General features: G+C 43.8%; 1 protein-coding gene across 1 annotated transcript in view; it reads left to right on the top strand.

Annotated features, from left to right (window-relative positions):
- Window positions 1–14,000, top strand: part of LOC111972514 (cadherin-18-like) — a 238,513-nt gene extending 224,513 nt beyond the window's left edge. The window contains exons 11-12 of the mRNA XM_023999516.2: window positions 1,697–1,951; window positions 13,145–14,000. Of these exons, the coding sequence (XP_023855284.1) occupies window positions 1,697–1,951; window positions 13,145–13,680 (791 nt within the window). The 3' untranslated portion in view covers window positions 13,681–14,000. The remainder of the gene's footprint in view (window positions 1–1,696; window positions 1,952–13,144) is intronic.
- The last annotated feature ends 455 nt before the right edge of the window (window positions 14,001–14,455 follow it).

The following is a 14,455-nucleotide window of genomic DNA, read 5'->3' as shown; positions in this document are numbered from 1 at the left end:
TTCTTTCATTTCTCTTTCCTTCCTGTCTCAACTTTATTAGTAGAGTGGCCTCATGGATTTTCAAGGTGAACTGCTTATTTCGTGGTTTATTGTAATGACTCGGATATGAACTATAACAGGAACAAAAAGTAAACAACAAACAGAGTTAACAGACACAGAGAAAGAGACATTTTCCAGCTTGAGAGAGACAAGAAGTATGTATGTGTATATCGTTAGACTTGTGGAATTTTCTATTTCAAAGTGAAAGTACATTTGCTCGCTATCTCCATTAAAAATCCATCTGTGGAAGTGGGTTAGAATGGAGCACTCTGGACAGAATCCCACCTAATGGGAAGTGCGGCCTGGGTAGCTAGTCGTCCTGAATGAGTCCTCTCCTCTAATTTGTCCTAATGAGTGCATTTTCTCTCTCTCTCTCTCTCTCTCTCTGCTCTCTCTCTCTGTCTCTGTCTCTCTCTCTCTGTCTCTCTCTCGTACCAGACAACACGGCCAGTATCATTGCGCGCCGGAGGCGGTTCAGCCGACTGGTCCAGGAGTTGTATGAGCTGCCCATCGTGGTGTGGGATGGTGGGGAGCCGGCACTGAGCGGCACCAGCACACTGACCCTGCAGGTGTGCCCATGTCAGTGGAACGGGAGGGTGCAGACGTGCCAGGATGAGAGGGGCCTCCTCTCCTCGGCAGGCCTCAGCACGGGGGCCCTGATCGCCATCCTGCTGTGCATCGTCATCNTGTCATTTTTCCCTTCGGGGGAAGCTTTTTAGGTGCCACATAGAACCCTTTTATTTGTCCCTGCACACCAGGAGGCTCTCATGTAGTCTATAATAGCATGGATCTGGGCTTCAGAAATGCAAGCTATGATCGTGAATACCAAACATCACTCTCTCTTTCTTTTCTTTATCTTACAGCTCTCACTCTCTGTCTTTCTCTCTCTCTCTCTCTCTCTCTGTCTCTCTCTCTTCCGCCCCCTCCTGTCTTGCTGATAATGTGATACGGCGAGTCTGAGTTAATAAAGCTTGAAGTACGTGTTGTCAATCATTATAATTATTCCATAGATGGATTAGAGTGTGAGGTGGTGGAGGTCTAGGAACACTAGTTTGGTAGCTACTACTTTATACTACAGTGACATCTTTATGGAGGAAGTGTTTTCACAGTGAAGAGAGAGGAGCCAGTGCCTCTCACAACCTCCACTAGAATATCTCCTTTTATTTCCCTTTTTCAATCTTTCTTTCATTTCTCTTTCCTTCCTGTCTCAACTTTATTAGTAGAGTGGCCTCATGGATTTTCAAGGTGAACTGCTTATTTCGTGGTTTATTGTAATGACTCGGATATGAACTATAACAGGAACAAAAAGTAAACAACAAACAGAGTTAACAGACACAGAGAAAGAGACATTTTCCAGCTTGAGAGAGACAAGAAGTATGTATGTGTATATCGTTAGACTTGTGGAATTTTCTATTTCAAAGTGAAAGTACATTTGCTCGCTATCTCCATTAAAAATCCATCTGTGGAAGTGGGTTAGAATGGAGCACTCTGGACAGAATCCCACCTAATGGGAAGTGCGGCCTGGGTAGCTAGTCGTCCTGAATGAGTCCTCTCCTCTAATTTGTCCTAATGAGTGCATTTTCTCTCTCTCTCTCTCTCTCTCTCTGCTCTCTCTCTCTGTCTCTGTCTCTCTCTCTCTGTCTCTCTCTCGTACCAGACAACACGGCCAGTATCATTGCGCGCCGGAGGCGGTTCAGCCGACTGGTCCAGGAGTTGTATGAGCTGCCCATCGTGGTGTGGGATGGTGGGGAGCCGGCACTGAGCGGCACCAGCACACTGACCCTGCAGGTGTGCCCATGTCAGTGGAACGGGAGGGTGCAGACGTGCCAGGATGAGAGGGGCCTCCTCTCCTCGGCAGGCCTCAGCACGGGGGCCCTGATCGCCATCCTGCTGTGCATCGTCATCTTGCTGGGTAGGTGTTGCCTGGGTAACATCAAGCCTAAGGGTATGGAGGAGGTTATGGCCCGCATGGCGGGCCTCACACCTTAGGCGCATATTGGTGGGGATGATGGAGGGTATGGGTGCAGGCCTGGATGGCATCACACTTTAGGGCACGTTTGTGGAACACCCCGGGGGCATATTGTCTGAGGGGCAAGGTGGTTGAAGGGTATGGGCGTTAAAACGCCTGGAGACATGGTGAAGTGTAAGGAGGAGAGCAGCAGGAGGAGGAGTGGAGACCTCACAGAAGGAGGGATGACAGACCAAGGGTAGAGGAGGAGATAGGGAGAGAGATGAATGGAAGGGTAAGGAAGGACACAAGTGGGTTTTAGAAAGAGGGAGGATAGGGACAAGGTCAGGATAATGTAGAAGTGGATAACAGAGAGTTAGTGAGATTGGGCCAGATGGGGAGATGGATGAGAGAAGAAAAATGGACTAAGAGGAGAATAGAAGGAGGTAAAGGAAGGGATACGAGACTTTAGAGAGCGTGGCACAGAAGGGGGATAGAGCTGTGTTAGACCTGTCCAGAGATTTTCTGATGCTTTCTATTTCCATAGAGTCAGGATAAACACACTATTTGGGTTAAATTAATGTGTTGTATAATAAATGCTTTATAACCAGAGATCACAGAGAATTCATGTGCCACAGAATTCATATGAATTTCAGCAAAGTGGAAACGGCACTGCCCCCACTGCCAAATACCAACAAAGTGCCTCTCCAGAGCAAACAGAACAGCGGTAGGACAATGAAGAGACTGTGTATAATGAACAGAATCCGCCATCACCCACTCACCCCATCTCCCTTGATTGTCTGTGGACATCGGTGCGTGAAGGTGATMAATATTCATATCAGTCTCACCACGGCTCTGTCAGAGACTGAGGCACCCAGCAACTAAATGCCATCATTACGGTTTGAAGCAAACACATGAGTGAGAGACTGCAGTGAGAGACTGCAGATGAGGAGTGAGTGAGTGATGAGTGAGTGGTGAGTGAGTGAGTGCAGTGAGATGAGTGACAGTGAGTGAGTGAGTGAGTGAGTGAGGTGAGTGAGTGAGTGAGTGAGTGAGTGAGTGAAGTGAGAGTTGACTGAGTGAGTGGACTGAGTGAGTGAGTGACTGAGTGACTGAGTTCTAGATAACCTAAACCAGGACTTATCGTCTGGTGCAGTTATATTGAGATAAGGTGGGGAAGGGAGTGTTAGTGTGATACAAAGCTGTTTCATGCCAAGAGAGAGATTGACTGAATGAAGGTCTTACTTTAATGAGCCATCCTCATTATACTAAAAACACCACAAACACCCACCCCCCCCCAAAAAACGCATCGTGTGACACCATAACCTCCACACAATCACATTACACAGTACACAACATTACAATACACCCTTCAGCACCACATTACAACCGTACATCCAGCCCCTCCTCTCCAGCTATACAGACAGCCCCCCTGAGCCCCCATACCTCTGGAGACATCTCCACACTGTTGATCATTTTGTAAATCTCGAACTTAAACCTAAGACACGCAGAGACCATACATTTGAATAATAACACGGGATCTGATGCCCCCGTCAGTTCCGCCTGCTGTGCCAACTCTTGGGGGGGTTTCCGCAGCCGTAGGTCTGCTAGTCTCTTGCTGCCATTATACATCTGTGCAGGTTGGCTGAAAGGGTGGACCTCAAAGGGATAAGTGGGTTGTGGAACATGGGCTCCTCCCACACCCATAGCCTAGGCACCACACCCCCCCTCTCGTGTGGGTCTCAGCAGTTGCCAGGCCCTCAGTACGGCAGCACAAAAATCAGAGACCACTGCTATGTGTCTCCGGCCGCATGAGGAAAAGCTGCAGATCTAGCCCCAAACCGCCAGCCCTCCTCAATAGAGCACATGCTGGTAGAGTACCTTTTCTGCAGCTTTGAGTCGGATCCCTTCCACCCTGCTCTCCAGGTCCACCAGGCCTTGTCCCCTCTCCAGGTACAGAACCATCGCCCTCAGCCAGTGATGCCCCGACTAGACAAAAATCCACTAACTTGCGCTGCAGCTCCGCAAGCAGACCATCGGGGGCATTGAGAACGGCCAATTTATGCCATAGGGAGGATGCTGCCAAGTTGTTGATGATSAGCACCCTCCCTCTGTATGACACTTGGACAGGAGCCACCTCCACTTCGTCAACCTTGACAGCACTGCTTGTGACACTCCTTCCCAGTTCTTCCTAACCCACCCCCCTGAGCCCAGACACCCCAAGCATCTTGAGACCCTCACAGCCCACTGCAACCCCCTTCGAAGCTGCGGAGGTGCCCTGTCCCTCCATGCCCCACATAACAGAGCCTCACTCTTGCCCCCTCGTACACCCTCAAACTATTTCCTGCTCATCCTTAACCAACACTGAGACATCATCAGTATATGCTGACACTGCTATGCCTGTCGCCAACCCTGTGCCTGGCTCACACACTCCCTGTAGTCTCCTGAGTAACAGGCACAGAAAGGACTGAATAACAAGAGTGTATAGCGGCCCCGACACAGGGCATCCCTGGTGAATGCCCTGCCCTACCCGGACTGGCCTACTGAGCCCTCACCCGACCTTGACCATACATGAAGCCCCAGCATACAACACTTTAACCCAGGCCACAAAATTGTCCCCACAACCAAACAAGACAACACATTGAATATATATCCATGGTCCGRCCAATCTAAGGCTTTCTCCTGGTCCAAGGAAACAATTTAAAAATGTCCATTTGAAAGCCTTGACAGGCATGTCCCTGATTATGAACAGATTATCAGTGATTGAGCATCCTAGTGAAAAACAAATGTCTTGTGCCAATGACTGTTGAGAAGAACGTTTCAACATTGGAGTACAGMGCTTAGCATGTCTCTCGAGGAGGCTAAAAAGAGATTTCAGCTTGGAAAAGTTGAATATTTTCAGGAGTTGGGTAATTGGGGAGCAGGATGGGAGGGAAAAAGAGAGGAGGTTCAAAAGACTGAGGGATGCAGAGGATGGGTTTGAAACTGTTGAAGCTAGTAATAACAAGGGAGAGGGTTTGTCGAGAAAGATTGGTGTTAAATTCAAACAGAGTGAGCCGGACACCAGTTTGAGTTCTGGAGGTGAAATGGAAGGGGTAGAAATTGTTGTGAGGAGCTCGGAACCCAAGCCTTAACATTGAATGGACATGGTTATGATAAAGATAGTTTGGTCCAACGTGGGAAGTGAGATTTTTGAAGTTGGATGGAAAAGATGGTGGGCTACTGTTTGAGATTTCAGTGAAGGTATCACACACACCGACACACACACACACAACACACACACACCACACCACCACACACACACACACACACACACCACACACACCACCACAACAGCACACCACACACACACACACACACACACACACACACACACACACACACACACACACACACAGTACAACAATTATTTATGCATGGCAGCCATGTTTGTTTATGTTTGACAAGCAGAAATGGACTAAATCCCAGAATACCGTTCACTTTCATTAAGTATGCAAATAAACAAAGTCAAAAGATGGCTGCACCATTGCCGAATAAGACGCAACTTAGTTTGTTTCACTTTTGAGTTTATTACAAATCTCAGAATGGTGCTTGTTACAATGTTCGACTGTGATTGTTATACAAACTGAAGCACATGACTAGAAAGTCGTTTTCAACTGTTTTTAACAACATTACAAAGCAAATAGTGTATTCACCTCAAAGATGAAATCACTCAAATACAAGCCTACTGCCTAGCCTGAGCCGTAAGGCGAAAGCTAAAACAGCTTGCCAGATTTGAAAACATTTTAGGGGGTTTCTAGTCAGAATAATTGAAGTTTCATACAAATGTAAACACTTTTTGGAAAGAGATTGATAATTGGTCCATCCACGTACATTCAGCCCGTTAGTGACGCCAAAGCATAAACTAGTATAATCCTGTCCTAGCGTCCTAGTTTTACGATAACCCATTATATCTACAACCTCTCCTCACTCATGCCACGGTCTCTGCACATGTAGCTGATCACATGCACACACTATTCATTCTGATCATCCACACAAACTACCTCACTTTGTTGCTTACATGACTTTGTCCACTACCCTGTTCTCACTCTCCTCCGCCCGACCGGGCTTAAACCTATCCAAGCCATAATACCCACAGCGTTTGACGATTGCGAAAAATCTTTCTTGCTTGGCAATGAGGCAGGCATCTGTAGGCTGGTAATGTCCAGTGGTAATAATAAAAAATTACAGACCTCTACATGCTTTGTAAGTAGGAAAACCTGCAAAATCGGCAGTGTATCAAATACTTGTTCTCCCCACTGTAAGTATTCAGAACCTTTAATATAAGACTCGAAATTGAGCTCAGGGGCATCCTGTTTCCATTGTTCATCCTTGAGATGTTTCTACAACTTGATTGTAGTCCAGCTGTGGTAAATTCAATTGATTGGACATTATTTGGAAAGGTATAAAACTGTCTATATAAGGTCCCACAGTTGACAGTGCATGTCAGAGCAAAAAAAAAGCCATCAGGTCAAAGCCATCAGAGCTCAGAGACAGGATTGTGTCGAGGCACAGATCTGGGAAAGTGTACCAAACATTTCCGCAGCATTGAAGGTCCCTAAGAACACAGTGGCCTCCATCATTCTTAAATGGAAGAAGTTTTGGAACCACCAAGACTCTTCCTAGAGCTGGACACCCAGCCAAACTGAGCAATCGGGGAGAAGGGCCTTGGGCAAGGAGGTGACCAAGAACCCGATGGTCGCTCTGACAGAGCTCGAGAGTTCCTCTGTGGAGATGGGAGAACCTTCCAGAAGGGCAACCATCTCTGCAGCACTCCACCAATCAGGACTTTATGGTGGAGTGGCCAGACGGAAGCCACTCCTCAGTAAAAGGCACGACAGCCTGCTTGGAGTTTGCCAAAAGACTTTCAAAAGACTTGCCAAAAGACTTTCAGACCATGAGAAACAAGATTCTCTGGTCTGATGAAACCAAGATTGAACTATTTGGCCTGAATGCCAAGCGTCACATCTTGAGGAAACCTGACACCATCACTACGGTGACGCATGGTGGTGGCGGCATATGTATATATTTTTTACTTTCTTTGCTTTCCGGCCCACAGAATGTTTGTCTCTGTGTTATGATTATGGTGGTTAATGCTTTGTATTTGTGTACCTTTAAAAAAAGGTGGGAGCCCACGGCTGGATATGCGCTAACTATTAATTTACATGAATTTACCTCCCAAAAATATAATATAGATTTGGTGACAAAATCATGTCATTAGTGCGCAGCAAGACTTTCTCGACTCGTTTCTTTCATGATTTATTTGAGAAATACTGCATCAAACACCTTAGCTAGATGTAAAATTGCACGACTAAGACCTCCTTAGCAAAAATGTATAAGTGATTTACAGATGTCTTGATTTATCTTAGATTGATTCTGACTATTTTAAGGAAACTACTATTTGGAGGAAAGGGCTATGTTGTTGCCATGGTAACTGAAGAGGGACTAACACCAGTACCTGCCGGGGAACGATACACAAACATAACACACCCACATCAAACCACAGCCCCCAGACAACTCTTGTTTGGGTAAAGTCTTGGCCGCCAGCATTTCTTAGTGAGCAAAATTCAAAACATGGCCAAATGAGTAAGTGCAGTCGACCTTTAATCAATGTACACGCAAAAAACAGATATTGAAACAAACGATTCCAAAAATCTACCTGCAATGAACATGCTGGGAAATATCATAATGATATCATATCATGGGAAATATCATAATGATTGGCGTAAAGTTCTGTTTATTTATGTCAAGAACAAAAAATATATTTTCCAACCCATATGATCTAGTACACAAAACATTTACAAATATAATGGTATAATAATGAAAAAACATTGTGAATGAATAAGCCTTTTTATACTTTGTAATATGTCCATAGATCATTAAAATCTGTTTTGAGAACATCTACTCAAAATATTTCACCTTCTTTACCAAACATACCATGGCATTATTGATAGTCAAACAGACAAGGGAGAATGGCTATGTAAAGGGCTTGATTTTGTTGTTCTGAGCATATGCAATGTGTCTGACGTAAAACAAATGTTTGACTTCCACACAAAATTACTTATTTAATTATTTTAGGTTTAAGGAAGTGTGTAGGTTGCATACTTTATCTTAGAGCTATGAAAGTTATGTATTTCGATCTGCCTGCTCAAGACAAGTTCAGCGATTGCTTTGCCATGTCTGTGCCGTGATGCAGTCGACCTGGATACATGTTTTTCTGCCCCTTTGACGTAACATTGCAGTGAAGTGATATAAATGGATATAATGATGTAGCCGACCACCAGCCGGAGGCAAGACACGTTTATTCAACAGACGACGTTGACATGGTCCTAGGAAGGTCTAGATAGCTGTCTTCTGATTTATAAAACGGTGAGAAATCAAGTACATTTTTAATGTAAACATCTACAAATATTTTTGGAAGTAATTCTAGTGCCCGATTTCGGGGTCTGTCAACTTAAGAGGTTATGAAAAACCATTTAAGAACCAGATTTTTAACAGGGTCGTGAGCATTAGGAAAAAATTAAAAGTTCTGCCTCGACCTAGCTCAAAATCTAGGCATCGGATAATAACAAGACTACAGCCTCCATAAAGTGACCATTGGATCTGCCATGTTTCAGAAGTTACAAGTTCGTAGGTGTAACAGTTTTTATTAAATTAATAGTTTATTGCTCTCATGTGCCCAATAAAAAACAACTATGTGCAACTTTTTTATAGCATTTCTGACAATGCTAATATCTTTTTCATCTGAATGTCAAGAGTTCTAAAACCGGGTACAGCAACTCGGTTGCTCAACAACTCAGCATCACAAGCCTTTCACAATCTTACCCCTTGATGTGTCACTGTTGTCACTTTTGGTGTGATAGTGATGGCATCGGGCTACCATAGGTTGTGTAAGCTGTGTGGTTGTTTTACAAAAAAAAGTTAAATAGGTGTTAAACCAACAACACCATCATTGCTTGCTTGTGTGAACTGTGCGTAGTCAAAATAAAATGCAATGCTTGCTAACTTGTTTAGCTGCGTGAGTGGTTCCCAACCAGGGGTACTAGGACCCCTGGGGGTACTTGGCCTAACCACAAGGGGGTACTTGAGAAGACTCATGAGACCATAGACTTACTGGTAAAATGCACATGAGGGGGTACTTCAGGGGTACTCCGGGCAGTCTTAAATTCAGTTAGTGTTACACTAACCGAAAAAGGGTGGGAACCACTGAGCTACATGATCAAATMTGTCTGTTTTCAACAAATCAACTGTTTAAGATGGTTGTCTTTTAACCAAGCAAGATAAACAAGCGTACAATCAGCACTGAGTGAATGAACAAAAACGTTTTGGAACAAATGCTTCCTATCATCACCAGACTGTCCATTTAAATAGACTGTCAAGTTAACATGTTTACGACTGGGTTTGTAGCGTAATGGTTAGCGTTACCACCTAGGGCTCTACATTTTCTCATTTATAGTTTGACAGGCACACACACACACACACACACTTATTTAAATTTATTAGGTGGCTCTTAAAAGAGCCTTTGGGTTCGTGGAGTGGCAGGCAAGTGACTGATTGTGGTGGTGTGTACTACTGCATGCGTCTTGCTAGAACGGATGAGAGACCTGTGCCAGTTTCCACAAAGCATCTCAGAAAGGGTCTTAGGAATCCTGTTAACCTGATTTAAGGCAAAATAAATCCCAGTTTAGAGTATGATGTTAAGACACTGCCCAGACAAACTCTGAGCTAGGAGTAAAATCAATTCATAAAAGTTTCTCAGCTGGTAATCATGACAGTTTGAGGTACCGCAAAGGAAAGATGGTGATGACTCTCATTGAKATTGTTGCAAACTGGGGAATAACCAATCATGACGAGGCACTATAGCATGTGTAGCTTCAGAGATACTGCGCAAGAGATGCTGTTGCAGGTTTAGATTATTTATGCATTGATCATATAGATTGATAATTTTACCAACTCCAAAGKAATTGCATGRGGCGCAGGAACCKCTGATTTGCTGCAAWTATCAAAATACCTTCTGGTAACTCTAAACTGGTTAGGACAGCTCATGAGGTCTCTTAAATATCTGTTGACTTGGTGTGACTCTTATAACTAAAGAGGATTCATGCATCACTTTTATTTTTACCCATAAGAATAGGAGTGAAATGTCAAWATTCTCAGCACTTACAACAAATTTTCTAGTCTGATGACACTTTGTGGATGCGGGCCCAGGGCTGAACGCGGAACGAGAAAATGTTGTTTAATAGCCTACCTGTTTAATGTGGATCCTGCAACGTGGTTATCCTCAGTTGCTGGGACCGCTACTGTCTGTCCCGGCACACTGCCAAACCGTAAAGTCTGAAGAGCTGCTATTTGGCAAAACAGCTAGCCRAGCTGCTAGRTATCAAGCTAGACAGGTTTCRTTGACAGTTTGAACACATCCCGCAATACCGTTCGCCCTTGTGGATGGGATAGTCCCGGGCTTGTGGCTGTTTAAATCCCTGCTATTTGTTGCTGTTTCCATCGGCCCTGCGAGCTGTGCTGGATGGAATTCCGTCGAGTACCAGTGTTAGCCTACGTTGCCACCATCATGCCGCCCAAAGTTAAGAAAGTTTGGAGTAATAGAGATGACAGTGTTTTGCTATCACAGGTGCAGGATCTTTTAAATCGATAAAAATATGCCTACAAGCAATTGTTACAGAAACAGGAAAATGGCTTCAAGAGCTTTTTCCAAATAATGGTGAAATCAACTAACAAAAGAGTAGACCTTAAGAGACCTTAAGAACAGTTTGCAGTTCTCCCAGGGAGAGYTGGATGTCCTYAAAGAGACTTGCAGCAAGYTGACAACAAACTAAGTCCACGCGAGATGTCATCWGCACTGTCTGTGAACAGTGGTGTAAAGTACTTAAGTAAAAATACTTTAAAGTATCTACTTAAGTAGTTATTTGAGGTATCTGTACTTTACTATTTATAATTTTGGCAACTTTTATTTTTACTTAACTAAATTTCTTAAGAAAATAATGTACTATTTACTCTATACATTTTCCCTGACACCAAAAGTACTCTGACAAGATTATTACTGTGACAAGATTGCGTTTAGAGGTAGGTGAAGGAGTCAGGTGAAGGAGTCAGGTGAAGGAGTCAGGTGCAGGAGAGCAGAGATGTCCGAGATGCGCATTTTAATGGGCAAGTCCACAAACATACAGGTAAGGTACAATACCAAAAATAAACGCCCTCGACAACAGAGAAACCCGTTACTCATGAAAGGAGGAAAAAACAACGCTCCTAAATTTATAAACACTCAGTATAAATCCGTGAAAACAAAACAGGCACAACCTTAACGAGCAACGTCATACGAATAATCCCGCACAAACCTAGGCAGGTAACAGAGGTAATTATACACACAGAAATTAAGGCAAATAAAACCAGGTGTGAAAGAACCAAAAGACAAAACTAACAGAAAAGGAAAAAAGGATCGGTGATGGCTAGTAGGCCGGCGATGCCGACCGCCGAGCGCCGCCCGAACAGGGAGAGGAACTACCTTTGGTGGAAGTTGTGACAATTACATTTTGAATGCTTAGCAAGACAGGAAAGTGGTCCAAATCACACAGTTATCAAGAGAACATCCCTGGTCATCTCTGTTGCCTCTGATCCTTTGGACACACTAAACACAAATGTTTTGTTTGTAKATTATATCTGTGTGMTGGAGTGTGCCCCTGGCTATCTGTAAATTAAGATAAACGTGAAAATGGTGCCGTCTGGTTTGCTTAATATAAGGAATGTTTTACATTTACTTTTGATATTTAAGTATATTTAAAACCAAATACTTTTAGACTTTTACTCAAGTAYTATTTTACCGGGTGACTTTTACTTGAGTCATTTTCTATTAATGTATCTTTACTTTTACTCAAGTACGACAATTGGGTACTTTTCCCACCACTGTCTATGAATCATTATTAGAAAACTGGGGAAACAGACAATGTAAAGTGGCAATCCAGGAGGAATAACATTGTTGTGGATGGCATACCAGAGTCTCCTCATGAGACCTGGAWGGAGTCTGAAGAGAAGGTGAGAAAAATGATCACCGAAAAGCTGCAGATGGATCATAGGAAGATTGAGGTGGAGTGCGCCCACAGATTTGGAAAACCTGTAACCAGCCCAGGTGACAGACCCAGGCCMKTAGTAGTCAAATTCATAAGGTTCAAGGACAAGATATGGCTGTTCTGGAGAGAGCCAAGAAGTTGAGAGGAACCAACATCTTCCTCAACGAGGACTTCTCTGCAGCTGTGCGCCAGAGGTGTAAAGAACTTATCCCAACTATGAAAGCTGCCAGAGAGCGTGGGGACATTGCTTATATCTGCTACGACAAGCTCATTCTCCACCTTCCCAAAAGCCTGGGAGGAGGGAGAGAGCCAAGCTTTGATATGATCAATACATAAATACTCTAGACCTACATACACCAGTATCTCTTGTGGTTTTGACAATGATTTCACYATGCCAATTTCATAARACATTAAAATATSTAATGTGCAAAAATAAAGAATGGGTCCTTAACAAAAGTAGTAAACTATATAGGAAGTAGAATGCCATTTGGGACACAGCCAGAGCTTTCATTTTGTCAGCTGTTTACGACCCAAAACATGCACATTTCTTATGACGTAATAAATTACATACCAACACCACATGCAGAGCATGGAATTAGCATGCGACCAGGCTTGGACATCATACTGAAATGCAACTGCTACAATAATGATGGGGTATTGTTAAACCAACCGTTTTGTTGATGTTTCCATTACAGTCATTAWTGTTGTTGTTGACATGGCTTCTCTACATGTCTCATTTTCTAATTCTATCGATCAGCGTTCTGTTCATCACTCTCTGGAGTGGCATTGTAAAACCACCATTTTGTTGATGTTGTTTCCATTATTGTTGTTGCTGTTGACATGATGTCTCTGCTTGTCACTCTCTTCTGCAGCGATCGTGGCTCTGTTCATCACCATTTTGTTGTTGTTATTGACATGATATCTCTGTTAATTTCTCTCTTCTTACAGCGATTGTGATTCTGTTCACTGTTTTTTTGATGGCATTGTTTATTTAATTGTTGTTGTRGTTGACACAGCATCTGTCCTTGTCTTCCTCCAGTGATCGTGGTTCTGTTCATCACCCTGCGGCGGAGCAAGAAGGAGCCCCTCATRATCTCAGAGGAGGACGTGCGTGAGAACGTGGTAACCTACGACGACGAGGGCGGCGGCGAAGAGGACACTGAGGCTTTCGACATTATTGCCCTGCGGAACCCCGCRGCCGCTGAAGAGCTCAAGTTCCGACGGGACGTCCGGCCGGAGGTGGCCCGACAATATGGCGGGCCGGCGCAGGGCTGCCACAGTCCCCCAGAGCTGGACCAGGTGAATGTGCAGAAGTTTATTAAACAGAGACTGGTGGAGGCAGACATGGACACTGGTGGGCCTCCCTATGACTCCCTCCAGACCTATGCCTACGAGGGTCAAGGGTCGCCCACAGGCTCCATCAGCTCTCTGGACTCCCCAGGAACACACTCAGAACAGGATTATAACTACCTGGATGACTGGGGGCCCGAATTTCAGAAACTGGCAGAACTCTACGGGGAGGATATGGATGTGGCAGAATTGGATGTAGCGGTTGCAGTGACAGTGGCGACCTAGACTCTCAACGTCTGTCACAACGTCTGTTAAACTAAACCTCTCTCTCTCTCTCAATCCTCCTCCTCAAATAATTTTAAAACAATGAAACAGAAATGCTTTTGAACTCATTCCAGCTGATCTACTTTTACTGTTGAATAACTGACTGCCCCTTTTTTCAGTTTTCCTTTTGGATCATGGGTCTAATATGCAGAAGAACTTAATAAGATTTCGTGGATGGAAAAATATTAAGGATTAACGGAAAAAGGAAAATATTTTCCCTGGTGTATATTTTTTATTGCTCAATAAAGTCCTGAATTCCATATGAGTGGATATATGTGAAARGGAGTGTCAACTTTTTTTCTGAAGATCCACAGAGTAAGGGTTATCTTACACTCTTAAATTTAAAGGTGCAAGTTGGAACCAAATAAGGTTATTGAGAGCYACGCCATAGGGGAACCATTTTATGGATAGTTCTTTGAAGTATCATACAAAAATCAAAAAACAGAAATGTTTCCAGAACCAGAATTTAATAGCCCTGCTGTAGGGTTTTAAGCCTATTTTGCATATTTCCCAGGGTGCCTTTCGAGTGCATTTTAAAGTTACCAGTACCACCCATAAATCTGTTTGCTAGTGCCAGAGAAATGCTTGTTGGACTAATTAATATTCTTTCCTGTTGCCTWTAACAAGTGAAGTTCTAAATGGATATATTGACATTTAATTGTATTCATAAAGCCAATTCATATTTCATAAGGCCTGCTTTTAAGGGCCTGTTTTTACCCTAATATAGTGGCCTAAA

This window comes from Salvelinus sp. IW2-2015, linkage group LG14 (genome assembly GCF_002910315.2).
Source record: "Salvelinus sp. IW2-2015 linkage group LG14, ASM291031v2, whole genome shotgun sequence".
Lineage (NCBI taxonomy): Eukaryota > Metazoa > Chordata > Actinopteri > Salmoniformes > Salmonidae > Salvelinus > Salvelinus sp. IW2-2015.
The sequence above is the reverse complement of the archived record's forward strand: the minus strand, read 5'-3'. Positions and strand labels throughout refer to the sequence as shown.